The following is a 27,890-nucleotide window of genomic DNA, read 5'->3' on the forward strand; positions in this document are numbered from 1 at the left end:
ACTACTATGCTTAGAGGGGGACACAAGAAGTTAGTGTGGAATCTGGCAGCTGAGCAGGCATTCGATAAGCTTAAGACACTTTTTACATCAGCCCCTATGCTGAAGCATCCCGACCCTTCTCTGCCCTTCATCGTGGAGGTGGACGCATCTGACTCTGGGGTAGGGGCGGTCCTGTCACAACGTCAAGGTAATCCTGCTAAACTGTTCCCCTGTGCATATTTTTTTTTGTCTCCCACAGAATGCAACTATGATGTAGGCAACCGTGAATTGCTGGCTATTAAATTAGCTTTGGAAGAATGGAGACACTGGCTGGAAGGAGCGCATCACCCATTCATCGTCCTCACTGACCACCGGAACTTGGAGTATCTGCGTACAGCCAAACGTCTTAATTCCAGACAAGCGAGGTGGGCTCTCTTCTTTTCTCGTTTCTGTTTCACCATCACTTATCGACCAGGCTGCAAGAATGGTAAAGCAGATGCCTTATCCAGGCTTTTTGAAAAGGAAAAGACTCAGTCAGATCCTCAAACCATCCTCAATCCCTCCTGTATCCTTGCACCTATCCAGTGGGATATAGAGGAGGACATAAGACAGGCTTCTCGGTCAGAACCCACTCCTCATAATTGTCCAGCTAATCGTGTGTTTGTTCCCGAATCATGCAGGGACAGGTTGATAAGATGGGCCCACACCTCTCTGGCTACGGGTCATCCAGGCACAGCCCGCACCTATCATCTGCTGGGAGAACGGTATTGGTGGCCTCGGATGGAGCCGGAAATACATGCATACATTCAGTCCTGTTCCCTGTGTGCTCGTATCAAGTCTCCCAGATCACTACCAGCAGGTAAATTAGAGCCTTTACCCATACCTCTCAGACCCTGGTCCCATCTGTCCATAGACTTCCTCACCGACTTACCTCCATCACAGACATTCACCACCATTCTTGTAGTTATAGACAGGTTTTCTAAGGCCTGTAAATTGGTGCCTTTCACCACTATACCCACTGCATTCCAGACTGCAGAGGCTTTGTTCACTCACGTTTTCAGAAATTTTGGGATACCGGAGGACATTGTATCTGATCGGGGACCTCAGTTCACTTCTTCAGTTTGGAAAGCTTTTATGGATAAGTTGGGGATTACTGTCAGTCTCACGTCAGGCCATCACCCCGAAGCTAATGGACAAGTGGAAAGGCTCAATCAGGAAATAGGTCGCCTGCTGCGCCATTACTGTCATGACCAACAGGGGGAGTGGTCACACTTTCTGCCGTGGGCTGAATACTCTCAGAACTCTCTACGTAGCTCATCTACAGGTTTAACTTCATTCCAGTGTGTTCTAGGTTACCAACCACCATTGTTCCCTTGGAATGCAGAGAGGACAGACGCCCCTGCTGTTGACGACTGGTTCACACACAGTGAGAGGGCTTGGGAACAGACACACGCACGTCTGGGTTTGGCTGTCAGACGACAAAAAGCCCAGGCAGATCGACATAGAGGTGAAACCCCTTTATTTAACCCAGGTGACAGAGTTTGGCTTTCCACAAGGGACCTCAAGTTGCGCCTGCCCTGTTGTAAACTCAGTCCACAGTTTGTTGGACCCTTCAGAATACTGCAAAGAATAAACAATGTGACTTATAAATTGCTTTTGCCCCGTAACTACAGAGTCTCACCCAGTTTTCATGTGTCTCTCCTCAGGCCGGTTATTCCTGGTCCACTGGATGATGCCTCCCCTCTCTCATCACCACCTCCAGCTCTGGACATCGACGGCAGTCCTGCCTACAAAGTCAACACCATTGTGGATTCACGTCGGAGACGGGGGCACATCCAGTATCTAGTGGACTGGGAGGGGTACGGTCCCGAGGAGAGGAGCTGGGTGTCTACATCGGACATACTGGATCCCTCTCTCATTACGGATTTCCACTCCCGCAGGCCGGAACGTCCTGCACCCAGACCTCGGGGCCGACCCCCCGGCCGGACTCTTGGCGCTCCTGGAGTAGCGCGTAGGGAAGGGGGTTCTGTCACACCTGCTCGCACTACACCTTTAAGATCCACCTCTCCTGAGTATTGAGGCTGACTCCTCCTCTCCCACACACCTGTGGGAGATCACTCATCTACAGGACTATATAAACTGGACTCATGCACTGCCTAGTTGCGAGATATTGCCACAGTGTGTCTTATCGAGCGTTATTGTTGTTACTGTTTTCCTGTTTTTTTGATCTATCGCTTTCCCTTGACTACGATTTTTGCCTAGCGTGTATATTTTCTGGTCTTTTTGAACTTTGCCTGTTTGACTACGATTTTTGCCTTCTGATTTGGATTAATAAACCTGTCTGCATTTGCATCCAAACTCCTGGTTGGTTTCTTACACTCTCTATTTATCTCTCTCTCTCTCTCTCTCTCTGATTATTGATTGGTTAGATGTGGAGCACAGACAGAGATCAATATCATGAAATGGAGATTCCACTGTCTGAATGGGGCTTTTTATATGATTAATCTAAAAGCAGAGATGGAGAAGAGAGGACACTGAAAACAGGTTTAAAGAGAGAGAGAGAGAGAGAGAGAGAGAGAGAGAGATTGTGTTTAACGCTGAGGGTGTACAGTATATTTACACTAACTGTATATCCAGATATTTTTACATCAAGAGTTAAACAGAATATTTAAAAAACATGTTTATTCTGCTTTTGTTTAAGTAACTGTTTTACCATCCAGGGAAGGCTTATCTACTAGATGTTGGAGCTTTGCTGTGAGCTGCTGGTTGCATTCATCCCCATCTTAGCCAAACTCCTCCCAACATTACTAGATTGAGCACAATCATTCCAGAAAACACAGTTTCACTGCTCCGCAGCTCTGATCGAACAAATACAATCAAGCTGAATTTACACAAAATAAAATCCATGAAAATGGCTACATGATTAACTGTGATTGATCACATAAATCATTATTAACCACATTTGTCTAATTTGCCAGGAAACTTTAGCTCAGGACCTTTTTAAGGGTACAAACATACAACCAAAAATAAATAGAGCCATTTCAAACAATGGAACCATCACTGCCAAAGCACTTGGATGGATGTTAAGGAGTACACTGACTCGAGAGCAGTTCAGAGACGAGCGCACCTGACAACTACAAATATAACCACACTGGAAGAGGTTGGGATTGCCAGTGATACTGCTCTGCACCCATAAACGTTCAGAGAATGTGTCTATGGACATAAAAACAACAAAACTCTTCATTCGTATCTTTATCTATATTTAACACTGAGTGCAAGTGAGCATTAAAACATTCAGAGAGTGTCTAATCCAAAGTGTTATCCAAAAGCAGTGTGTTAGACTGGTGGAGGAGAACATGCCAAGATGCATAAACTGTGATTAAAAACCAGGGTTATTCCACCAAATATGGATTTCTGAAGTCTTTATGAATATGAACTTGTTTTCTTTGCATTATTTGAGGTCTAAAAGCTCTGCATCGTTTTTGTTATTTCAGACATTTCTCATTTTCTGCAAATACATGCTCTAAATGAAAATATTTGTATTTGTAATTTGGGAGAAATAATTTCTGTAGTTTATAGAATAAAACAACAATGTTCGTTTCACTCAAACATATACCTATAAATAGCAAAATCAGAGAAACTGATTCAGAAACTGAAGTAGTTTCTTTTTTTTCCAGAGCTGTATATCTGTTTATATTTATAAGAGTAGCCAAAAATATAGAGCCAACTAAAAAGTCATTTTTCTTCTTCCCAACTTCAACATAGTTAAAATTTGGTATCTCTTTTTCACACATACTCAAACACCAAAATAAACACAACTGTCCTACCTTTATCTTGTGCTTTATTGGGGCTCCAGGTCCTGAAGTAATCATCCTACAGAGAGAGAGAGAGAGAGAGAGAGAGAGAGAGAAAGAAAGAGAATGAGTTCGTTCTTTATCAGCACAACAGACAACATACCCATACAAACACTCTTAATGCAGCTCTATGGAGGTGCATAGAGGGGGAAACACTCAGTGCATGTGTGTGTGAGAGTGTGTGTGTGTGTGTGTGTGTGTGCTGGAACAGTCTTTCATTGTTGTTTTCCAGGTCCTCAGTAAGCTTTCACTCTTTCAGAGTCGTGGTTGTACCTGTCTTCAGTCAGAAAGTTAAAAATCAGCTTTATTATCAGTGACTGATTCAGTTCAGAGAATTCTGATCAGTTCCACACAACACAATCCAAACCCACTTGAGTGACGGACAGAGCCGGCAGGGGGGATATCTGCCCTTCACACACTCCCAAACTTTCCACAAACACTTCTGACTCAGCAAAGGCACTGCCAATGTGCATATTAAACACACATCAGAGTCATTTCTGAAGAGTCATTTGCATTCTGTTGCTTTAACGAGAGGTGCTGTCACTGCTGTAGGATGAACCTGGCTTTTCTCTCAAAGAGGAGACCTTTAGGCTATGCAGTCAGCACTGGAACCTATGATATGCACAAGCAATATACATATATTTATTTTTATGAATATGTATTACGTTACATGTAAGCACTTTGTTTTGTCTTGTCTTGTTTTCTCCAAACCATCACTGATCATCAGTAAATTTTACATTTCATTTGTAAATCAAGCAACCTGAGTCTGGAGGAAGAGTGAGAGACACACAGTCTAGTGTGAAGTTTCCACCAATCAGTGATAAGTGGTTTGGAGAGACATGTCATCTGCTGGTGTTGATCCACTGTGTTTTATTATCAAGTCTAAAGTCAGTGCAGTTTTGTTTTCCCACAAATTCTCACAGCACTTCCTGCTTCCCTCTGCTGCTGACAACTTTACTGGAGATGTGTATTTCATTTTCCAGCAGGACTTGGCACACTGCCCACACTGCCAAAAGTACCAATTGGTCTTATATAATATTCAAATAGTCTGAGACTCTGATTTTTGAGACACTGATTTTTGGTTTTTCATTAGCTTAAACACTTATAATAGTTCACTCTGTGTGTAATACATCTAAATAGTATATGAGTTTCACATTATGAACTGAATTACTAATAAAAAAGTAACATATAATATGTAAGATGTAAAAAAAATCGAGGAATGTTCAAAAGCTACTTTCAACTTTAATCTTGTTCAAAAAAACACACACACAAACAGAAACACACACACACACACACACACACACATTTCCTCTGTTGTATTCCTGCAAAAAATGACACGCTATCACCCCTCTTCTCTTTGTTCTATCAGATATCAGACTAAGACTGTTCGCTCATTTGACCAAATCTCTGCTGTTTCCAACCAGAGCGAATCCAGAAAGAGAAAAGGCTGTTTATTTATTTACAAACGCAACGGCAGCTCATCATTTCAGCTTCTGATAATGGAGGAGACAGGCCAGATAAACGAGCCCAGAGAAGCTGGTGAGCTGGATGGAGTTTGATTTGCCAGCTTGATACTTTTTTTTTTTGCTTTTTTTTTTTTACTCTCTGACAGAGCCAATGCAAATCTCACGGCACATTAGCCACGGCCGAGGCGTTTCAAACAGTTCTGCGTTTTCAACCCAAACACCAGCGGCGTCCTGAGTCACAAGGCCCGTTGGCAGCGTGAGCAAATACTTCAATGGAATATTCATTAGCTGCTTTTTTAGCCTGGAAGTGATGTGTGTTTCTGAGCGAGAGCACTGAGTAATTGCATTAAAGAGGAATGTAGCGGTGGGAAGCGATAGAGAAGGGTGACAGACACGGGCTGCAGATCTGAGAACCGCAATCAGACTGCAGGATTATATCAGACTGTAGGATTATAGTCATGCAGGAAGACGAGTGAGACCTAGAGTGAGAGAGAGAGAGAGAGAGAGAGAGAGAGAGATTTGGGTGAGACAAGGGAAAATAAGCAGGTGAATCACACTGCTTCTGGACCAGACCAAGGTCACGGCTGGCCATGACAAACTAGGCCATATAAGACCACAGGGCTGCAGCCTAGAGTCACACAGAGCAAACGCTGAACATCCTAAAACTCAGTCTGCTTCCATAACTAGCAAACCTCTCTCAGTTTGCAAATCATTTCTAATGTAGCAGCACCTTCAGGCTGAGCCAACCTTAATTCCATATTTCTATCTCTCTCTCTCTTTCTCAGTTCAGTTCAGAGGTGCTTTATTGGCATGAATGTAATTACATACACTATTGCCAAAGCAATTAATAATACAAGTAAACAGACATATTATGAAAAAAAATACTACTAATAATAACAAAAATAAAATACATAAATAAACCTACAGATTAGAGAGAGAGAGAAAAAAACAGTAATATTAAACAGGTTGAGTTATTAATAAAGAAAATAAGTAAAGGTAGTCATAAAAGCATGTTAAAGTTAGATTAATAGAAGTGAAAGAGGTAACGTTAATATATTAATATCAATATAATAGTACAGAACAGGTATTACAGATATTAGTACAGATATTAGTGATGATTGTTGGACGGTTTCACTGGTTGTCTCTCAGGTTGTGACAGGCTGTAATGTATTGAGCAGCGAGTGTGATCAGTTCTCTCTGTTCTCTCCCAGTATGTAGGGCAGTTTGTGTGTATTAGTGCAGTGTAGGAACTCGGGGGCGATGCTGCTGAATTTCTTATAATATAAACTCCTGATGGAGTGGTATTTTGGACACTCTGTATTTTCTCTCTCTCTCTCTCTCTCTCTCTCTCTCTCTCTCTCTCACGCACGCACTATTAAAACAAATTGGAATAACACTGGAATAACAAATAACAATGTATCTGTGTTTTCTGAGCTGGGGTTACAAACTTTGTGAAATGAAAAGTAAACGAATAAATAAATAGGAAAAAAAAATCTGAACAGTGCAGAGCCGGTAAACAATAATAAACACTGCAAAATTTCATCAGGATATAAAAATAATAAGTGTAAACTCTTTATTTTTTGTGGGTTTTGTAAGACTTGTCTCTCTTTCCTTGGTTCTCTCTCCACAGGTAGCTCTGCTCACCTGCTCTAATCAGGTAGAATCCAGCCACAAATGGGAGTACGTTTGGCTGGAGTAATTGGAGGAGAATTAGCCCTTATAAAAAAAAAAAAAAAAACAAGATCCAAGATGGCTACAAGAGAGCTGTGACAGCTGTCACCGATTGGGCTTTTTTAAAATCTCTTATGTTAGGTCCAGAGGTGGAAAAACTACTGAAAAATTGTAATTAAGTAAAAGTACTTTTACTTTGCTAAAAATCTACTCGAGTAAAAGTAAATGTACCCATCTACAAATCTACTCGAGTAAAAGTAAAAAGTACTCAATTTAAAATTTTCTTTGAGTAAAAGTTACATAGTTACTTTTAATTATTTGATGTAAAAAAGTACAACAAATCATAAATTAAATCGTTTTAATGAACTATTATTCCACATAATAATTTGGATCTTTCAGGCAGTGTTTGTTCAGACTCCAAAGTAGCAAATTCAATTACTTGTGTCAAAATGTACTTGAGTAAAAGTAAAATTACCTATTTTAAAAACTACTTTAAAAATTACAAATTTACTTATAAAATTTACTCAATTACAGTAACTTAAGTAAATGTAATTAATTACTTTCCACCTCTGGTTAGGTCTACTTAGTATCGATGGGAAAAGTCAGGCTTTTTTGAGATTGAATCAAATGTATAATATTCAATTCAGAAAAGTATTCGATTTTGTGAGACGTTTAAACCACCATCCACCACAGTGACGTCTGGTGTACAATCAGGCACTTTAGCTACACAGGTTTGTCTTCAAGTTCAAAATGATCCCAAACAGCAGAGCTAGGTGGATATTTTGTTCTGTTTTTTTCCTTCTTCATCCAGCTTGATTCTCTCAGTGTAATACTAAAAAAACACATCAGCTTTTATGTGTGTGACCCGTATAATTATTTTAGTAGCTCTTTTATGTAAATACAGTACAGTTTTTATTGTTTTCTGCTATTTACCTAATTTCACTGGTTTTATTAAAATGCAACATGTTTGAGGCTCTAAGTGGTCCAGCAGACTAAGGCACTGCCACTATGATCATTAGAATGCCAGTTCGAATCCCGGTCATGTAGCTTGCTTTTAGCCACCTGAGCCCTGAGAGAGCACAATTGGCCTTGCTCTCTCAGGTGGGTAGATGGTGCTCTCTCCCCACATCACTCCGAAGGGTGATGTCGCCTAACACAATGCGTCTGTGAGCTGATGTATCAGAATCGAGTCACTGAGCTTTCCTCCGAACACTGTGATGCTACTCGGCAATGCTGCCGCAATCAGCAGCAGTTCAAAAAGAGGCGATGACTGACTTCATAGGTGGCGGAGGAGGCATGTGCAAGTAATAGGGGGAGTCCTAATGAGTGGGTTAGGTAATTGGCTGTGTAAATTGGGGAGAAAATGGGAGAAAAGACACACAAGACACACTGTAGGGTCCTATTAATAAGCAACAAAGAAATGATCAGAACAAAAAGAGGGGAGAACAAGTTTGATGTATTTGAACAGGTATCTACTGTATGTGTGCATGCAATTAAATTTGATCGGATAAACTATTCCCTTAAACTTATATGTGGGTTTGTGAATGTTGCTGCTGTTGGGTTTACGTGTGGAGGACTGGAAGGCGGGCTCCACCAACAAGAGAGAGACGAACACATCCGAGGTAAGTGAAAAATCCCCAGTGATTTTATTTTAGTTTTCAGCACACAAAAAAAATGATAAAGAAAAATTGTACAAAAAATGCAAATAAAGGAGTTTTAAAAGTAATGAGGGCTACCTGACTTCACATCAGCCAGTAAAGGGTCACAGCTGGCCTACCTCCCTCTAATAACGCCATTTTCAAATACAAAGAGGAGCCCCAGATTTAGTCACGCCTCCCTTTTTAAGGCAGTAGCCCCGCCCACCAAACAATTGGCTGCTACCATTACTAGGGGTGACTAAAACATACATATAAACATACAGATACAACACTTATTTATACACACTACTGATATCAGTTATTTACAGACATGTCTCATCCCCAAAATATTACACTTTACCGGTAAGTATCTACACCACATATTATTAATAACATTTCCCTTTTTCCCCCACAGGTTTTACAGAGCAGCAGTCTCACCCCCCTCCCCACTAGTCAATCGAGGGCCCTTCGATCACCCATGAGAGAGCTGGCAGACCACGGGAGGCCCCTAAGAAAAGTCAGGTAAGTATTAAAGGTTACAATCAATTATTAATACACAGTGCTGGTGCTGGTGATGGGTCTGGCCTATTGACATCATCACAGGGTTCAAACTTGTCGCACTGCACAAAATTCAGTTGTTACCTCAATAATAATCTGGTTATGCCAATCATCTTTCATTGACTCTTCTGCTGTGTAGTAGGGACATTAACTGTAACACTGAGGCACACTATCCACTTGTTTTCTGCTATAAGTATATTGTTTATTTATGTCTCTACTTAAATGCTTACTTGCTGTTAGGACCCAGTGTTTGAATGTGTTATTGAGATTAAGGAACTGCGGCACACAGAGGGAATAGACTTTATTTGTTTAATTTGTCAACTCTTGGTTTTGATTTATAAGTACATTGCTTTTTCTGAATTGTTAAGGCTTATCGTGATATTTTAATAATAAATATTTAATGTAATTCTCTCCTGAATGCCTCTTTTGTTCTGTTCTGTACAAGCCCATGCTTACATTACTGTGGAGTTGAGTATTTATCCCATGTGCCAAATTCTTGATTTGTAAAAGGATGCTTCATTTCACTGCCACAAAGCAAGTGCTTCAGTGTACTGACTCAACATTTTAGCTAAACTCCCATTCATTGAATGTGTGTACTGTAGGGGGGCTGTGCTTAGCCCCTCGGAGCACTGCTGTGTACAGTGCCAGCAGGGAGTGTGGGAGAGAGCCAGTAGGAAAAGTCTACTGGGAAAAAAAAGGACAAATTCAAATGTATAAAGAGCAAATGCCACAATGGGAAACTGGTCTCATGTACTGAGTCAACATTTTAAACCGAACTCCAATGGAAAGCTCTGTTTGATTCCTCTTTATTTTTCCATTGCCTGCGGAAATGGAAGATGCAGAAAGCTGGAGATGTCATTATTTCATTTGTGCCCGATTGTAATGCGTGCTCTGATCCCTGATTTCCACATCATTTTGGTAATATCACACCTTCTGTGGTGGTCTAGCAGCAGTGGTATGCAGCTCCAGGCACTATTGTACACTCTAATATAATACAATATATTACAATAATATAATACAATATATTACGCTGCATTGGGATAAAACAGCAGCCCTGAGTCACACATTGGAGATGAGATTTGTTAATGTATTGCCAATTTCACACCACTCTCTGTCCTTGTAAACATTAATTTAAGTGGCTCGTATGTTTTATCTGCTTCATCACTCGTGTCTCACCGCTTATGAGCGATCCTTTTACCAACAGAGTTTAAAGCCTTTTAGAAATAAGTGAAGTGTGAATTCATTTCGTTTTCTCAATTAGAATGTGAAGGGTATAGTGTGATCAGTGCGCAGTTACTTGATAAGTGCCTAGTTTGAGTTGAACCCAACAAATTATGCTTCATAAGGACAAACAGTACAATTTAAACCTATTTAAAAAATATATATAGAATTTTCTCTGTGTAACTGTTCAGGTCAAATCAGTCTCTGCTAATGAATGAGAAATTAGATATTCATATATATATATATATATATATATATATATATATATATATATATATATATATATATATATATATATATATATATATATGAATATCTAATTTCTCATTCATTAGCAGAGATATATATATATATATATATATATATATATATATATATATATATATATATATATATATATATATATAAATTCATGATTCCTGATTTTCGGATAAATTAGCTAGTAAGTAAACTTAGTAGATTATTACAGTTATGCACTATTTTTGCCAATTCTCTGGTTGCCAAGTATTATCTACATATGTCCAAATTCAGCATATCCAAGCCGATGGGATCTCCCTTCTTCTAATACAGATCTCAAAACATAATTGTAGACCCCTCTCACCCCATCATTGTCTGTTCTCACTGCTGTCCGCTGGAAGAAGGTTCCAGTGTTCAATGCAGAACAATTTTTCTCAATTTCTTACATTTTTTTATTTTTTCTTATATGCCACAAGACGTTTAAACAACAAACAATAATAACACTTGTTCAGTGCAATATAAGTATTTCGGTATTATATTTGCAATATATAGATATATAGTGTGTTTACATATATATATATATATATATATATATATATATATATATATATTGTATGTATGTGTAAATTATGTATATGTAAAGTTGTATATACTGTATTAATATATATAAATTGCTCTTTTTGCATTTAAAAAAGTGTTACCGTTGCTCGATGTTTCACATAACTACTGAGCTGTTGCAACGGAATTTCATTCCTTTGAGCACTTTTGGTGTAAAATTGAATGACAATAAACTAAGTCTAAGATTTGGTCCACTTTAACCTACTGTGTGAACGTAGCCTATGTTCATTTTTAAAGAAATAAAATATTGTTACTGCCATCCAAAGACCCTGCATGTAAGAAGAACAAAAAAACTCCTTAAATGACAGTGGAGGTCAACGTAAAAATACTTTATTCCAAATAATTTTGGAGCTTTTCTTTTAGTCCATTAGTCCTAATCATCCCTATTCTTGTCTCAGGAAGTGTCAATAATAAATATTTAAAACAGAATTAATCCTTGAGATTTCTCTTTTTAGCTCCCCTTTCCCTCCTGTCATTGCGTTTCTTACTATTGGTCTGCTCTCACTGTTCTCACAATTATCTCAAGCTGGTATTTCAGAGCAGTTTCAGGTGTTTTTGATCTGGCTGAGCTGGTTCAGGAGAAGACCTGCTCTCAGCTTGTGGTGACGTGAGTCTCAGTTCCTCTAACTCTGCTTTCAGTAAGGAGGTTGTTCTTGATGAGCTATGGGGGTATATAAGCACAGTTCCAGCTAAGTGCAGCTTCTTCTCTATCTCTGTAACTCTGCCTGAAGTGCTGCAGGAGTGCAGGATCAGATTCTGCTCATGCAAATTCACTTTTACTTTGAAAAGAGTGTGAAAAGCCAATTTTGGTATCAATGCACCGTTAAATTGGGATCCTAAATTCTAAGTAAAAAAATCAAACAACTTAAACCAAAAAACAGCTGGTTTATTTTAATATATTTTAATCTATAACCGTGTTTCCTTTAGGAGGATTACATATTTGAAGGCTGTATATTGGAGTGCTGCTATTTACAATGCCAACAGGGAGTGTGGGAGAGAGCATACAGCAGATTCAAATACTGTATTTTTTGGACTCTAAGGCGCACCTTAATTCCTCTCATTTTCCCAAAAATCGTCTAGTAATCCAGTGCACCTTATGTATGAATTTTACCAGTCAGGTTGTAAGGATCAGTAAAGTTACTCTGATGGATTACAGTATATATGGGAGTCAGCGCTATTAACCGCGGCTGGCTATGCTACTAACCGGGGCTAGCTAGCGCTGTTAACTGGGGCTGGCTATGCTGCTAACCAGGGTGGGAATTGCTATTAACCGGGGCTGGCTATGCTACTAACCGGGGCTAGCTAGCGCTGTTAACTGGGGCTGGCTATGCTGCTAACCAGGGTGGGAATTGCTATTAACCGGGGCTGGCTATGCTACTAACCGGGGCTAGCTAGCGCTGTTAACTGGGGCTGGCTATGCTGCTAACCAGGGTGGGAATTGCTATTAACCGGGGCCGGCTAGCGCTGCTAACCGGGGCTGGCTATGCTGCTAACCGCAGCTGGCTAAGCTGCTAACTGTGGCTAGTGCTTATCCTTGGACAAAATACTGAATATATTAGATTACTGTTAGTACACGGAAGCACTTTACTCAACAAATAAACGTTATTTTAAGGAGAAAAATCTGTGTAAATTAACATCAAGCACTTGTTTCACAGATTTTTTTTTTTTTTAAGAATTACAGTTTTCACTTCCTCCAGCTTCACCAATAGAAGGGAAACATGGCAACCCCCTTGCTCACTTTGATGTAGGCATCATTACTAGTGTTGCTTATTGTGCCTTATAATCCGGTGCACCTTATTTATGAAAATAGAGCAGAAAATAGTTTTTGACCTATCAATATCAGTATATTTTTACACTTTACTCACATAAAGGCAATAAAATATGCTAAACATTTAGCATTTCCAGCAGAACGATAATATGAGCTGTGCAGGGCTAGAATATTAATGTGACTTAATATTAATTGTGACTTGAGAAACACTGTTTAGGTAAATGTATGATACAATTAGCACTACTGAGGTAAATTCATGGTTGGAACACCTCACACAACTATTTTGCTTTGTAGATGTTAACAGGAATCTGATTTTCAATTTCATTTTCCACATTCTTTAAAAAAACATCTAGTGGACAGTGATTATTAATTTCTTGTTTGGGGCTCTGTTCACTAGTGTTGTAACATGTACTAGTGCTATATCTGTTTTTATTGGGTGCATGTTACACAAATAATCGTATGTCTGTAAACTCTGATGATATCAATGAGTCAGTCCAGCTCTAATGTAATTATTCAAGAAAAGAGAATACATTACAAAGGACTAATTACTTCTGTCCAGCTGTAATTGGATTATGTTCATTATTACTGCTGTGATGTTCTGCATCTCCTATGAAACGTCTCTTATGGGCTGTTCATCATTTTATTTCAATGATTTAAACATCCAGTTCAGTTTTTCTGTTTATGTTTACTCCTCTTCTGGCTCCTGAATATATTTGTCTTATCTGATAAGCTTCTTCAAAAGCTATGCTGGCTGGTCCCATTTTTAATCTTATTTTATATCATTCTTTTATTTCATTCTTTTATTTTTTTTTATATTTTCCACAACTCTAGGTTAATGTCAGATTTGTTATATAATAATTATTTTTGAGATGTGAAAGCTGTTATGTTCTTCACCTCATTTTTAAATATTAAGAGCTAAGAGCTCTGGAACCTGAAAAAATCAAACATCATCAAACATGAAAACGCACTCGCCTCTCCTGCGCCCTCACATGCACTTTATTGAGCTCCTCTCACACGCACACACACAAACACACACAAGCACACACACAAGCACACACATTTAATATTGGTTAATTTTACTGAGCACAAAAAGGGGACATCGATTTGTAAAATTGCTTGCTGAAAAAATGTTTTGTGCTCAATTGATAATAATATTTCTGTTCTTCCCCCAGACCTCAGTGAGCACTACCTTGCTAACTTGCACAATTAATTAGAACAATGGAATAAAGGGCAGAGCCATTAGCAGTGCATTAAACACATCAACATGCTTTTTGTCCTCTGTTTTAGTTTGGTTTAAATGCAACAAGCACAACACCAACAAAAAAAGATAGATATCTAGAAGATAATGCTACTGTCCTGCTAATTGCTAATTAATTGCAACAACAAACTGTGAGTGCCTCTTTAAAACCTGTTTTTGCGTCTAAGACATAATGCTGACCAACAATTAAGGGCAGATTAACATTTCCAGGAAATACTTGGAAATGCATAACAGTGCATCCTTCAGACTGCTGTACTTTTTTATGTGGTTAACAGTAATCTGCACTCTTCACTCTTTTCTTATGGTTAGTGGTGTTTGTTAGCTCTGCTGTGTTCTGGTACTCACTGAACTGAGCTGAGTGACAGTCTCTCGAGAGGGGTGACCGGTTAGTGGTGTTAAAGGTCTTTACGCTGCTTTCTCCATGAAACATATAAGTTCACCACATTCTGAAAATATGGCATAAAAGTTTTTTTTTTTTTTTTTTTTTTGGGAGTCTGTACTCAAAATCTAGCAGTTGAATAGGGAGTATGACTTGGGTTATCCTTATCTCATAAATATGATCTGAGTAGCTCTCAGGATTGTTTCTAATTAGAGACATTTTGGTTAATTCCATATTTTGGCTGAAAATCTTAACATTTTTCAAGTCTAACTGCAGACTATTATAACGTTTCACAAGCTTCAAAATATTGTTTGGTTAGAGAGCTTACTATCAGATTTTATCATTTTGTTGTAAATTCTAACACTATTAACACTTAATCACTAATGTCACTGTAAATGTTATTTTGACAAGCATGACAAATGTTTTGCATGACAGTCCCTTATTAATTTGAAGAAGCATTTGTGGGTGGAGCCTCGATAGGACAATTAAATACAATTTCTGCTGTTCCTTTCTTTTTCAGTGAGATGGTTAATAGTGGATGTGAGCAAAAAGTTAAACAGCATATGAACCAAATGTGGAAAGTACTGTATTTTTCGCACTATAAGCCACACTTACAATCCTTTAATTTTCCCAAAAATCGCCATATAATCTGGTGCACCTTATGTATGAATTTTACCAGTCAGGTTGTAAGGAGCAGTAAAGCCACTCCTCTGAAGTAAATCGTTATACAGGAGTTTTAGTTTCGTTCTCCAGTACCTAGACTTGAGCAGTATTAGCATTAGCCGCTAACCACAGCGCTAGCTCTGTGCTATTCAGAGATGAGTATATTGGACTGTAGCCTGTGTGTTTACTGTATTAAAACAAGCTACATTAGACAAACTGCTAGCAGATAGCGCCCTGGGTTACCGGACCACTGTGTAGGGCTCCTCAGTGTAGTGCTGACGGACGGCATTTACTTGCAATAAGCGCTCCTGCTAACCGCGGCTAGAGCTGCTGCTAACCGCTGCTTTTAACTGTGGCTAGCTCTGCTGCTAACCACAATAAAATACTGTAAATCTAAGCTTACTCATAGTCTATGCCTTATAGTCCATATTAGGGTTGCACGGTATATATTGTTTAAGCATTGCCATGGCGATGTGCACATGTGCAATAGTCACATCGCAGGACGTGCAATGTCACTTAAGGCAGTTAAATCAAACACGTCATGTTGCAATGTTTTGATTCTTGACACAAAAAGTAGATACACAGCACTGTCTCTGTGTCTGTGTGAGTGACAGGCTGCTGCTACCTGAGAAGCGCAGAAGGGGAGGGCGAGCACGAGGGCGGGTGTTGCTGGAGTAAACGTGGCGTAACCGCATGGCCTCCATCCACATGGTAGGGTATGTGCTTGTAGACGCTCGTGTTAAAAGCTTTGCACCTCAGTCCAGCACAGTTTTGCACATATATTTCCAGTTACAGCTGAATTCACACTTTTAATCCCAGAAAATAAGAAACGCTCTTATTAACTGATTAAAGGGCTGATTACTGATGTTTTGCTGTTTAAGTCCTTAGGCCGGATGACGTTCGCGCGGGTGGGGCTGGGAGCATTGTTTTACCATCTTCTGCAGTGTAGATAATAGATAATGGGTGGGGGAAGTGGTCAGACACTCTCAGATCCAGGCCAGTAAATTTACGCCAAGTCTCTCCACATTTAACATCAGCACTCTTGTGTCTTGGTGATGGGTGTCTAAGACTAGATATCCATCACCCACATGACCCACACACCCACCCACACACACACAAACACATTTCAGTTGTCTTGTCTAGTTAATGGAGTGGACAGTGGCACTCTTGTTGAGCGTGGTGAGGCTGCTGTGTGAGCTCTATTGGAGAGGAAGAGGAGAAATCACTCCACCGTTCAGCAATTCAGCGGAAATAAACTCATCCTGGCTCTGCTGTGTGTTTGTTGTTTTCTCCTGTTGATTTTTCTGTCACTCTCTCTTTTCTCTCTCTCGTTCCCACTTTCTCTGTGATGTTGGTTCACAGTGGCATGTTAGATCCCGCAGGCCTGCCAGGTCAAGCGTGGAGTCAGACAGCAGGGTCTTGTGTTGGTGTGCGTGTACGGAGGAGTGTGCGGAGGGTGTGTGGCATTAAACGGTCAGGACAGAAGACATGCCAGACTCCGTACTATAACTGACACACAGCGGAAATCACACACAGAATTTATACTGTCATCATCACGCACACACACACACACACACACACACACACAGCACACATCTGCTGCAGAATCACTACTGCAGGTTCACTAGAACACACGGCTGGAGGACTCATATTAGCACATTATCTCATTGCTAAGGTTAACTAGCTCATCCCTAAGTTTAGCTAGCTTGTCACTAATGGTAGTTCTCTCCCCAGTAGCATTAGTATTTTAGCTAGCTTATCGTTAAGGTTAGCTAGCTCACTGTTATAGTTAACTTGGTCACCGTTAAGGTTAGCTAGCTCATTGCTAATGTTAGCTAGCTCGTCACTAATGGTAGTTCTCTCCCTGGTAGCTTTAGTATTTAGCTAGCTCATCGCTAAGGTTAGCAAGCTCATTGCTAGGGTTAAGGTAGTTTTCTCCCTGATAACATTAGTATTTTAGCTTGCTAACTGTAGCTTGTTAGCTAACCATAGCTTATCAGCTTAGTGTAGCTTGTTGCTATGGTTATCTAGCCCGCTGTTAACGTTAGTTATCTCACTAGTTTGCACCTATTTCTGCCTGTGCTTTCTTTCTAGATGTCTGGAAAAACTAATCATGGTCCCCGAGGTCAAAATGATTCACATAAACAAAGAGTATAACTCCAGAGAGCCGGTGAAAAAGAGTACATTTAACTTAACTTCAGACTATTTAAAATGGCTTAAAATGATTGGATACTGAACAAAAGTGGGAGGGGCTTGTTTTTCACTGTTAGCCAATCTGTGTGCAGATTTTAGACACACAGAGAAAGGACCGATTGGGTCTGTTTGAATGAACTGTTGATGTACAGTAACGATAGAAAAAAGATTCAGTTTCTAATGAACTTCACCACAGACAGAGAATTCAGACTCGGCCGGTTTAGTCCACGGTCTCTGAGTCTACCTCACCCCGAGACCAAGACAAGATTGATTCCAAACAAGGTCAAGTCCGAGGCCTAGACCACTAGTTTTTAGTCTAAAAAAAAATCAAATCAGAATCAAAATTTGCATAGTTTATGGCTGTCCACATTTAGACCTGGATATAATCTAGATATGCCAAAAATCATATTTGTGCACTTTAAACTTACAGGGGTTGGACAATGAAACTGAAAGACCTGGTTTTAGACCACAATAATTTATTGTTGTGACGGACAGTTCTGGTGGAAACAGGAGAGTTGAGGTGCACATTGAATTCTGCCGTGATTTGGGAAGCCGTGGTTTTATGTTTTTTGGATACAATCCGGGGTAGCACCAGAACATCCCTTTCAGACAGCTTCCTCTTACAGCGTCCACAGTTAATCCTGTTGGATGTGGTTGGTCCTTCTTGGTGGTGTGCAGACATTACCCTGGATACCGTGGCTCTTGATACATCACAAAGACTTGCTGTCTTGGTCACAGATGCTCCAGCAAGACGTGCACCAACAATTTGTCCTCTTTTGAACTCTGGTATGCCACCCATAATGTTGTGTGCATTGCAATATTTTGAGTAAAACTGTGCTCTTACCCTGCTGATTGAACCTTCACACTCTGCTCTTACTGGTGCAATGTGCAATTAATGAAGGCCGCTCCAATTTAGCCATGAAACCTCCCACACTAAAATGACAGGTGTTTCAGTTTCGTTGTCCAACCCCTGTATTAACGCCTATATCTCCTGCATTTACAGCTGACATAGACAGCATCACTGCCTTCCCCTCTCAAAATCGTGTTACATTTTCTGATAATACGCTATTTCTAAACCTCATATGCCGTCACTAAAAGCATTTTCATCTCTGCAGCGTTGCCTGACTTCACCCCTTACTTAGTCTGAGAGATGCTGAAGCCCTTGCTCTTGCATTCATGGCCTCACATTCAGATTACTGCAATTCCCTTTTCACTGGCATGCCTGGTAAAAAATTAAATAGACCTCGTCTTATTCAACATTCAACTGTTTGACTCTTTTCTCAAACATCACATCACTCTTCTCCATCAGTGACGCTGGCTTCCTGTTTCACAGCAAAGAAGATACAAAATCCTACTTTTCCTGCATCATGTTAAAACTCCTTTAGGACGCATATTATAACTACACTGAAGATACTTGTTTAACTGTGTTACCTCATCCCAAGACTGCTTAGCCTCTATATTATTAAACTGGAAATACAGGCCATAAAAAACTACTGTCCCTGATCAGCTTAGTTTTATAAATAAGATTCAACTTTTCACGGTACAAAATATTAATATTGCATGATACAGAGCATGATACAGTTTTACTGTGACTGTTACTTTCTACAATGATGTTACTCTTGGGCTATGTTCACATTACCAGGCTGAAGTGACTCAAATCTGATTTTTTTGCTCAATGTGGCTCAGATCTGAATTTTTCACTGCTGTGTGAACATGCCAAATCCGTTTTTTGTATATATATATATTTTTTTTTTAATCAGATTTGTGTCACTTTCATATGTGGTCCTAAATCAGATAGATAGCCGATCCATGGACATGCGACATACGTCTTTTACTCATGCACTACGTGCTCCTCTCTTGTACCCAGTCATCTCTTGGTGCAGCTGTGCAGCTATAGCTGCAAACAAAAAAACAAAAAAACAGCAAAAGCAAACCGCCTGGCCTTTTATCACTTCCTCGACCTGAGCATGAACTTTCGACCAGCTGTTTACTGTTTATCCACTCCAGCAAAAGATGCTCCACATATGAGCTGCTAACTCATCAATTTCACCATTATAAAGCTATGAGTCGTCTCTCAAATATGACGTTTTTTTGTTGTTGGTTAAAAGAAGACGGCGTTTATACACATATCAATGTGTTTCAATGTACACATGTGAGGCGTTTCAGGGACAGTGAAAAATCGAATTTGAGCAATGTCTTGATTCAGAGCTGCAGTGAAAACATACAGACTGAGCAGCAGTCTCTCACATCAACAGAGCATGTGGACAAAAGTGACATTTTTCTACCATTTATGAACACTAAGCTTTTAAAGCCAAAAAACATTACATCGACACATAGCACAGCTGCACATCTGCACAGAGCTATATTAGTGTGAGGTGTTGGAGTGAGTGTCTTCCATGAACACAGGCTGAGTTTAAAAATTAAAAGAACCCAGAACAATAGACTCTACTACTAACATTTAATGTGGAATGAGAAGAAAGTGTTGCACAACCGCACCATCAGAGAGACTATAAATAAAAGTCATTGATAAGAAAGAGCAAACAAACTGTCAAAAAGTCACTAATACAAAAGAACAAAAACACTGTCAGAATAAAGGTCACTAATACAAAAGAACAAAAAGACAAAGATAAATGAAAGCTTAAATTTGGTTACGGTTTGTTCCGACCTGTGACCCGTAAACGAATCAATCTGAGGTTTGTGATCCGTAACACCCGTAACACCACTACTGTTTATCTTAAAATCTTTTCTAATAACATTTTCACATTCTGTACCCAACCTCATTCATGATCAGAAAGAGAGAGAGAGAGAGAGAGAGAGAGAAGTAGAGTGTATTTTTTTTACACAAGGGGTAAAGCTTGTAATAAAGATACTTATCATATATCAACAAAATAAATGATTATTTTTATGACTTAGAATTAATCCTTGGTGCATATTGTATTGTATCTGATTATGTGAGCACACTGTAGCTAATGTGAGAAACGGCAGGTCATTCTGAGTAAGTATTACACTGTAGCAGTAAATAAAACTGAGCACTCCTGATTATTTACTTACTGTGCTCAAAAATAACAAAATCTCTGCCTAGTTGTTACTTATTATAACCCTGAACCCAATCATAAACCCAGATAAGAGAGAAAGTGTCCCTGAACAGCTTAGTTTTACAAATAAGCTTCAGCTTTTCACGGTACAAAATATTAATATTGCATGATACAAAGCATTTTTTTACTGTATCATGCTCTCTCATTACTTTCTACAATTATGCTACTCTTGGGCTATGTTCATATTACCAGGCTGAAGTGACTCATATCTGATTTTTTACTCAATGTGGCTCAGATCAGTGAAAGAGAGAGAATATTACCAGAGGAGAGAGTGTGAAACAGTGAGTTTCTGTTAAAGGTCTCATTCCAGCGTTTTTCATTTATTGTAATGTCTAGTTGTGGCCTCTAGTATGAATGAATGCTATGTGAGCTGATGTTTTTTCTGGGATTAAAAGCGTGAATTCAGCTGTAACTGGAAATATCCGGAAAAACCGTGCTGGACTGAGGTGCACAGCTTTTGACATGTTCATTTATAAGCACGTGCCCAACCATGTGGATGGAGGCATGCAGTTACCTCGTGTTTACTCCTGCACCAACACCCCACCCTCCACTCACGCTCTCCCTCCTTCTTGCGCTTCTCGCGCAAGAAGTTTTATTGTCAATACTGCATATGTACAGGACATACAGTCACACAACCACTCACCATCACCACACCACCAACCAACCCCCCAAATCAGCCCCCACCCCCAGGCTGCGATGACCCACCCGCCTTCCTACTCCGGCTTCAACGCTGTCCTGAGCCGATGTGGGCGAGGCCATGAAGTCACTGGTTAACATAGACACCCTAACATCTCTCTGATCAACTCGTATTTCTGAGGATTTTCTTTTACTATCTACTGCAGACAAGACCTATAGTATTTTACAAAGAGCAAGAAAAAGTGGATTTTAGCGGAAGGAGACCTTTAAACAAAAAGTGAGAACACCTGTTTCAGAGCGAGAGACAGGATAGATAGTAAAACATGACTGAAAATGTGAGAAAATGAAGAGGGATGAGAGACTAAATGAAGTTAATGAAACATTATGGATTCTCTATCACACTTACCTCAACTTCCTTCATACGCAAGCAGAGATAGAGAGAGAGAGAGAGAGAGAGAGAGAGAGAGAGAGAGAGAGAGAGAGAAAGATACTTGTTACTGTCTGAAAGAATGAAGGGTTAAAAACACACAGTGATCTGATACACTTTACATTTGCAAATAACATACATGAATTTTACACACTCACACACACACACACACACATACACACACAAACACATCATACATGATACATATTTAATATCACACATTTAATAACATTACAACATCTGAGAGAAACCAGAGTACAATAGCATTGCAAAAAGAAAGGAAAAAGCCAAAAAAGCAATATACCAATATAATATGTCTTTTATACTTTTATCTACACTGACAGAACAAAAGCTGAAGTCATACCCCATGACTAGGGCTGCAACGATTCGTCGGTAAAATCAACAAATCGGCTATGAATTTCATTGTTGATTAATCATTGTATTTTTGTAACAGAACCTTTTTACATAAGTGCAATGGGAGATGAGTAAATGGCTCACTCAAGCAGTTTACACTCAACTTAGTCTGCATCTCCAAGTGCCCAAACTAGGGCTGCACGATATTGGAAAAAAAAATTACATTGCAAATGTTCTTTCTGCAGCAATATATATTGCGATATTAAAAAATGTAGGGCCTGTGACGTCACCAGCCCCCCGATCAAGAGCTGAGTCGGCACAGAGCACACGAAGCCCGAGGAAAACCCACCAACCTGCCAACCCCACTCCCCCTCATACTCCTCCTCCTTCTTGTGCTTCTCGTGGAGGCAGCAGCAGCCTGACACTCACACAGACACAGAGACAGCGCTGTGTATGTTCTTCTTGTGTCAAGAATCAAAACATTGCAACACAACGTTTTTTGATATAGTTTCCTTCAGTGACATCACACATCCTGCGATGCGACTCTCGCGCATGTGCACATCGCCATGACGATGCTTAAACAATATATCGTGCAGCCCTAGCCTAGCCCAAACACAACAGATAACATACTTACTCGCTAAATATCAGTAATTTCCACGTTTAAACAACATCTAGACATTTGAATAACTTTTAAATCTTATGTTCAGTTGTTTCTATTGTTTTTAAAGATAAAGAACATGGCAGAAATAATAGCTGACAAAAAATTATAAAAATAATCATTAGATTAGTCAACTACTAAAATAATAATCATTACTTGAAGCCGTATAAATGAACTTGGTGATATTCAATGGAAGCTAAAGAACAATGCACTGATCTTTGGGATATGCATGCTAGGTTTTCTGTATTGAATGCAGTCGTAATTTCTTCCAGAGTTGTGTGCCTGATCTTAAGGGCAGTTCCTAGAAAGATGCCACCAGGTATGATCTTTACCACCCACTGCACTGCCCACTGTGGGTGGTAATTTCCTTGCGTAATGCTTCCTTCTACCAATGGGACACTTTGGATTGAAATGGAATGTCCCATCCATCTGGAAACCACTATCATACCCACTAATTCAGATCGTCTTGCCATTAGGCCCACAGGCCCGTGTTTTTTTAGCCTCTCTCACAAGATAACACCTCACAACGTACACAGTGATCATCAGGGTTTCACTGAAATAGAGTTGTAGGTCAGGAATCCCAAATTTAGCACATAAAAAAGTTAGCACATACATTTACTGTAGAGGAACATCAGCCTCCCTGGTGACTAAGACCGTACCCAGCCCCACTGGCACCATTAATGCATGTTCAGTGCCTCCAGTTCCATGTGGACTCTACACACTGCACTACATCAACAACAGTACACACCACACCAATAACACACACTACATCAATAACATAAACCCACACTGCTCTCCCTGGTGATTATTAACTATACCTAGCCCTGCTGGCACCATTAATGCATGCTCAGTGCCACCAGCGCCATGTGGATTAAAACACAACCTCAACAACACTACATCAACAGCATGAGCTAAAAACAGCTCATGTTTCCCACCACGCCGTGCCCACACACTTCATCACACACTTCTCTTCATAACTAACTAACTGAGCTTTTCTTATATAAAGTATAACCACTGACTAGATCTTTAAACAACTTCTTCTGACAGTTCCATCATGGCTGCTTTTAGCACACGGCCTCTAAATACGGAAATGCAACATGCCTGCCACCAGATTAACTACTTCAACTACATCCTTTCCTAATCACAAGCTACTGTACATCAACTTCATATATCAGGAGGGGCATATATCAATATGGCCCTTAACCTTTGTATGGTGTTCATATTTTTTGTTACTCGTTTACTTTGTTACTTGTATTTAATTCAGCAAAAATTAAGAAATTTTACATTAAAATGCTTTACACATGCTTGCTTCACCTAAATTGCAAGAAATATAAACAGCTTACATGGTTAATATTTGCCCTTTACCTTTCTTATGTCACATTTCTTTCAAAAAGTGCTACTCTTTTTTTATTATTATTTTTTTTATAAAATGTAAAAGAAAATGAATTAAACTCAAGATATGAGTAGACAATTTGTTTAGTTTCAAATTTACAAATGAAGCAATGTTTATTAGCCCTTGGCCAAACATACTGTATGTAATATAAATGTGTGTGTGTGTGTGGGGGGGGGGGGGGTGTACAGTGTGTGTGTTTATCGAAAATGTGTTTTGATATATGTTTTTCACAAAAAAATGAGCCAATGCCAATGAGTTTGAGTTAGAAAAAATATTTTTTTAGTATCATTTGATGAAAAATGAAAACGGGTCCCACAGACCCGAACACCACACAAGGGTTAAGTATTATATTTCTGGAGAAAGCGCAGAGAATCAGCTCTGTTACATCAGCCAACAGAAGCCTGTGCTGACCCACATCAACTTGGGAGTGATGTGGAAAAAGAGCACCATCTACCCACCCAGAGAGAGCAAGACCAGTTTTGCTCTCTCGGGGCTCCGGCTTCCAATGGCAAGCAGCATGACTGGGATTCAAACCAGTGATCTCTTGAATACTGTGATTTTTCAAGAAAAGATTTCTAGTGTATGTATGACATCTAAAAGCCGACCTTTAGATTTCATACATACACTAGAACTTTGACTTTTTGGTTTAAATGACACAAAAAAAAAATTAACCACTGTCTGACACCAATCTTTACCATCTAAACTAATACTTAAATAGCAATATTGTATTTTTGAGGATCAGTACAGTACTACAACACATAATATTGTAATACTTTGACATATCCAGGCCAAAATTCATCATCTACTACATATCAAATTAATAATTTATTCAAGATATGGCTTAAATAGTTATATAGAATAGATTCACCCCCCTACTAAAAATACTAATACAGATGACTACTATCTGTAAAAGAAAAACAATTTTAAAACAAACAAGATTATATATAATCTGTTCGGTGTTCAGAGGCTTTGGGTAAAGTCGACTCATTGAGTGAATAAATGATTTAAAACAATATTTGGTACCACTTTAAAATAAGACTACCTTTATAAAGTGTTTATAAATGGTTTAGTTTATTAATGGTTAATAATTAGGTTGTAAATGCCTTAAAAATCATTAATAATCAGTTATAACACATACATAGAAATGTATGTAGACCTGTTGTATGCCAGATAGTGAACCCACAGCCACATAACTGGTTATTAATGATTTTTAAGGCATTTACAACCTAATTAGTAACCATTAATAAACCAATTGTAAACCATTTATTAACCCTTTATAAAGGTAGTCTTATTTTAAAGTGGTACCCATTGTTTTTAAGCCCATGCGTTCATATCAGGCATATTACAGAAAATCACAACAAACTGTTTACATTAAAAAAAATAAAAAATAATCAACATGAAAGTACAAAACAGACAGAGAATACATTCTGTTTTTCCATCACAGAACTTTTCACCAGGGTGTTAAACTCACTTAAAGAAACCAACTCATTAAGCTGCAATTTGTTTCAAAGGTTATTCCAAGACCATGGAGCGAAATAGGAAAAAGCATTTCCGCCCAGTTCTAAACTAATCTTGGGAATCATAGCAACTGTAACGAAGTGAGAGCAGATTACACAAATATGTTGGGAATTTTTGGTATGAGCTGAGTCCTCTGAGTGGAATGGTTAGAAAATATTCCTTGCGTTAGTCTGTGGGAGGCACAGCTAACTAGGGGTGAAACGATTACTCGAGTTAATCGAGTAACTCGATTTAAAAAATTGATCGATTAATCTTCTGTGCCTCGAGGAATCGTTTATTTAATTAATAAACTCAGCGCATGGTATTTTCGCAACTTTTATTTTGACAACGCGCTCAGCGTTATGTCACCCTCGCCCGGGAAGAAGGAGACGGAGGTTTGAGCAGCGGCAAAAATGCAAGCGGTGAGAGAAAACAGCGATTTTAAAGGAATAAAAGCATTTTATGTTGGAACGGTGACCTGTATTCAGTGCAGCGCATCCTTGCCTCCCAAAACAGCGCGTTTTAATGCTGCACCATCTGAGCTGAGGACACCTGAGACGCGAGGACGCCGAGAGAGCAGGTAAATATAACTTATAATAAATCAATGAGATTAACATTAATATACCTTAATAACATAATGACAGCGCCTTGGAGTGCGTATCAATAGAAACACTGTCTAGTTTATTAGAACAGAGACAAGTTCTCGAATTAATACATGCTTTATGTAAACAGTAAACACAGCGCTGTGGAATTCAGAATATAAACAATAATAATTTTAAAGTTAGCTAAACTGAAGTTACTTTGGCTGGAAACTAAATGCATGATTTCTTCAAGGAAACCAATTGGTCATTCATTATTAAGTGAAATGCCTTTTTAATTGCTCTTTAACCAAACAAAAATGTTTTATCCGATTGCTCGATTAATCAAATCGATTTTTCTGTAGAGTACCCGATTACAAAAAGAATCGATAGCTGCAGCCCTACAGCTAACCAAGATAAGACGAATAAACACTTCAGAAATGAGTAGCGCTTTAGGATATTTTAGATTAAAAAGATGTCTGTATGTAAATATGTAAAATCGTGATTGCTCCATTTTTTTCCACTGTAATCCGAATGAACCAAATTAATCTAGAAAATCATCCAGAACTAATTCTAGTAAATCAGGTGAGCTGCTGGTGAACTAATTCATCCAGAAGTCAGAAAGAGCTGGGGCTGGGTGAGCAGATGGGTAGTTTAGAGCAGAGCTGCAGGAGGTCATCAGCATGCCTCCAAGCAGTGACCAGGCCAGAAAAGGTCTGCAAGCTTTAGTTGCTGCAGGCAGCTGAAATTTAGCCTTTCGGTTTTGTTTTGCTGGATGAAATAAAAAAAGAAAAAAGAACAGATATGTGCTGCCCTTTTACACCTTGCCTAAAGCATCCTCCCACCCCCTGGGGTCTCCGATATTAAACTGTGTTACTGATACAGTCCAGTCAACTGGGCATGAGATCAATTTCTCCACTAGTTTATAAAACATGAGGGGTGTGGCTTAAGAGGCAAATGTGAACTTTACTGCTTCCCAACAGTTTCAAATAAAGCAGTCTGAGAATTTTCAGACCACACCTTCCAGCTTTCTCTCAGTGAATAATGTGAAAATGACAGTCTGGACCGGACTGGTAATCAATAATCAGATTAAACATGTTTTCTACCAGGTACAATGATTTATGGAGCTTTTGGGAAACAGGGAACAGCACTGAGACTCTGACACTCTGACAGAGGAGCAGCTGCTCCATTAGCTGTACAGAATGTATGACATCAAGAGGGGAGGGGCTCGTCCTGAAAACATAACCTATCAAATTCCCTGATCATTTGTTTGAAGTCACGGTGGTCATACAGATAATTATGAATCGTTAATTTCTCATCCCTGATGACTTAAATCAGACTCTGTCTATTGTAGCATCTAGTGATGCACCAAAATGATCATTTTTTGGCCAAAACCTAAACTTAAACAAATTTAAACTTCAAAAGAAAATCTAAATACCAAACATTTTTCAAAGATTTGCAATAATTTTCCACTTTTTTCTAGCATAGCATAGATCAGGGTCAGCAATTAATTTTGGCCGTGAGCCAGATATTTTCCAAGCATGGCAGGCCACAAAAAAAAATCTGTTTTGAAAAATGAAGAATGAAGTGTAATGGGATGGAGTGCTACAGACAAATAGCTCTCCAGACCAGACAGTTGTTGAACCCAATTGCAGAACAGTTGATCTCAAAGCAGGTAAACCCAAGAAGAAAGGAAAAAATAAATAAATAAACACTCATGTCGTCAGGGTCGCGGTCCAATACACTACCA

General features: G+C 39.2%; 1 protein-coding gene across 1 annotated transcript in view; it reads right to left on the minus strand.

Annotated features, from left to right (window-relative positions):
- Positions 1-27,890, minus strand: part of spock1 (SPARC (osteonectin), cwcv and kazal like domains proteoglycan 1) — a 502,975-nt gene that overhangs the window by 197,313 nt on the left and 277,772 nt on the right. The window contains exon 3 of the mRNA XM_049474824.1: positions 3,807-3,852. Coding sequence (XP_049330781.1) covers positions 3,807-3,852 — 46 coding nt within the window. The remainder of the gene's footprint in view (positions 1-3,806; positions 3,853-27,890) is intronic.

Source organism: Astyanax mexicanus, chromosome 2, assembly GCF_023375975.1.
Source record: "Astyanax mexicanus isolate ESR-SI-001 chromosome 2, AstMex3_surface, whole genome shotgun sequence".
In the NCBI taxonomy this organism is placed as follows: domain Eukaryota; kingdom Metazoa; phylum Chordata; class Actinopteri; order Characiformes; family Acestrorhamphidae; genus Astyanax; species Astyanax mexicanus.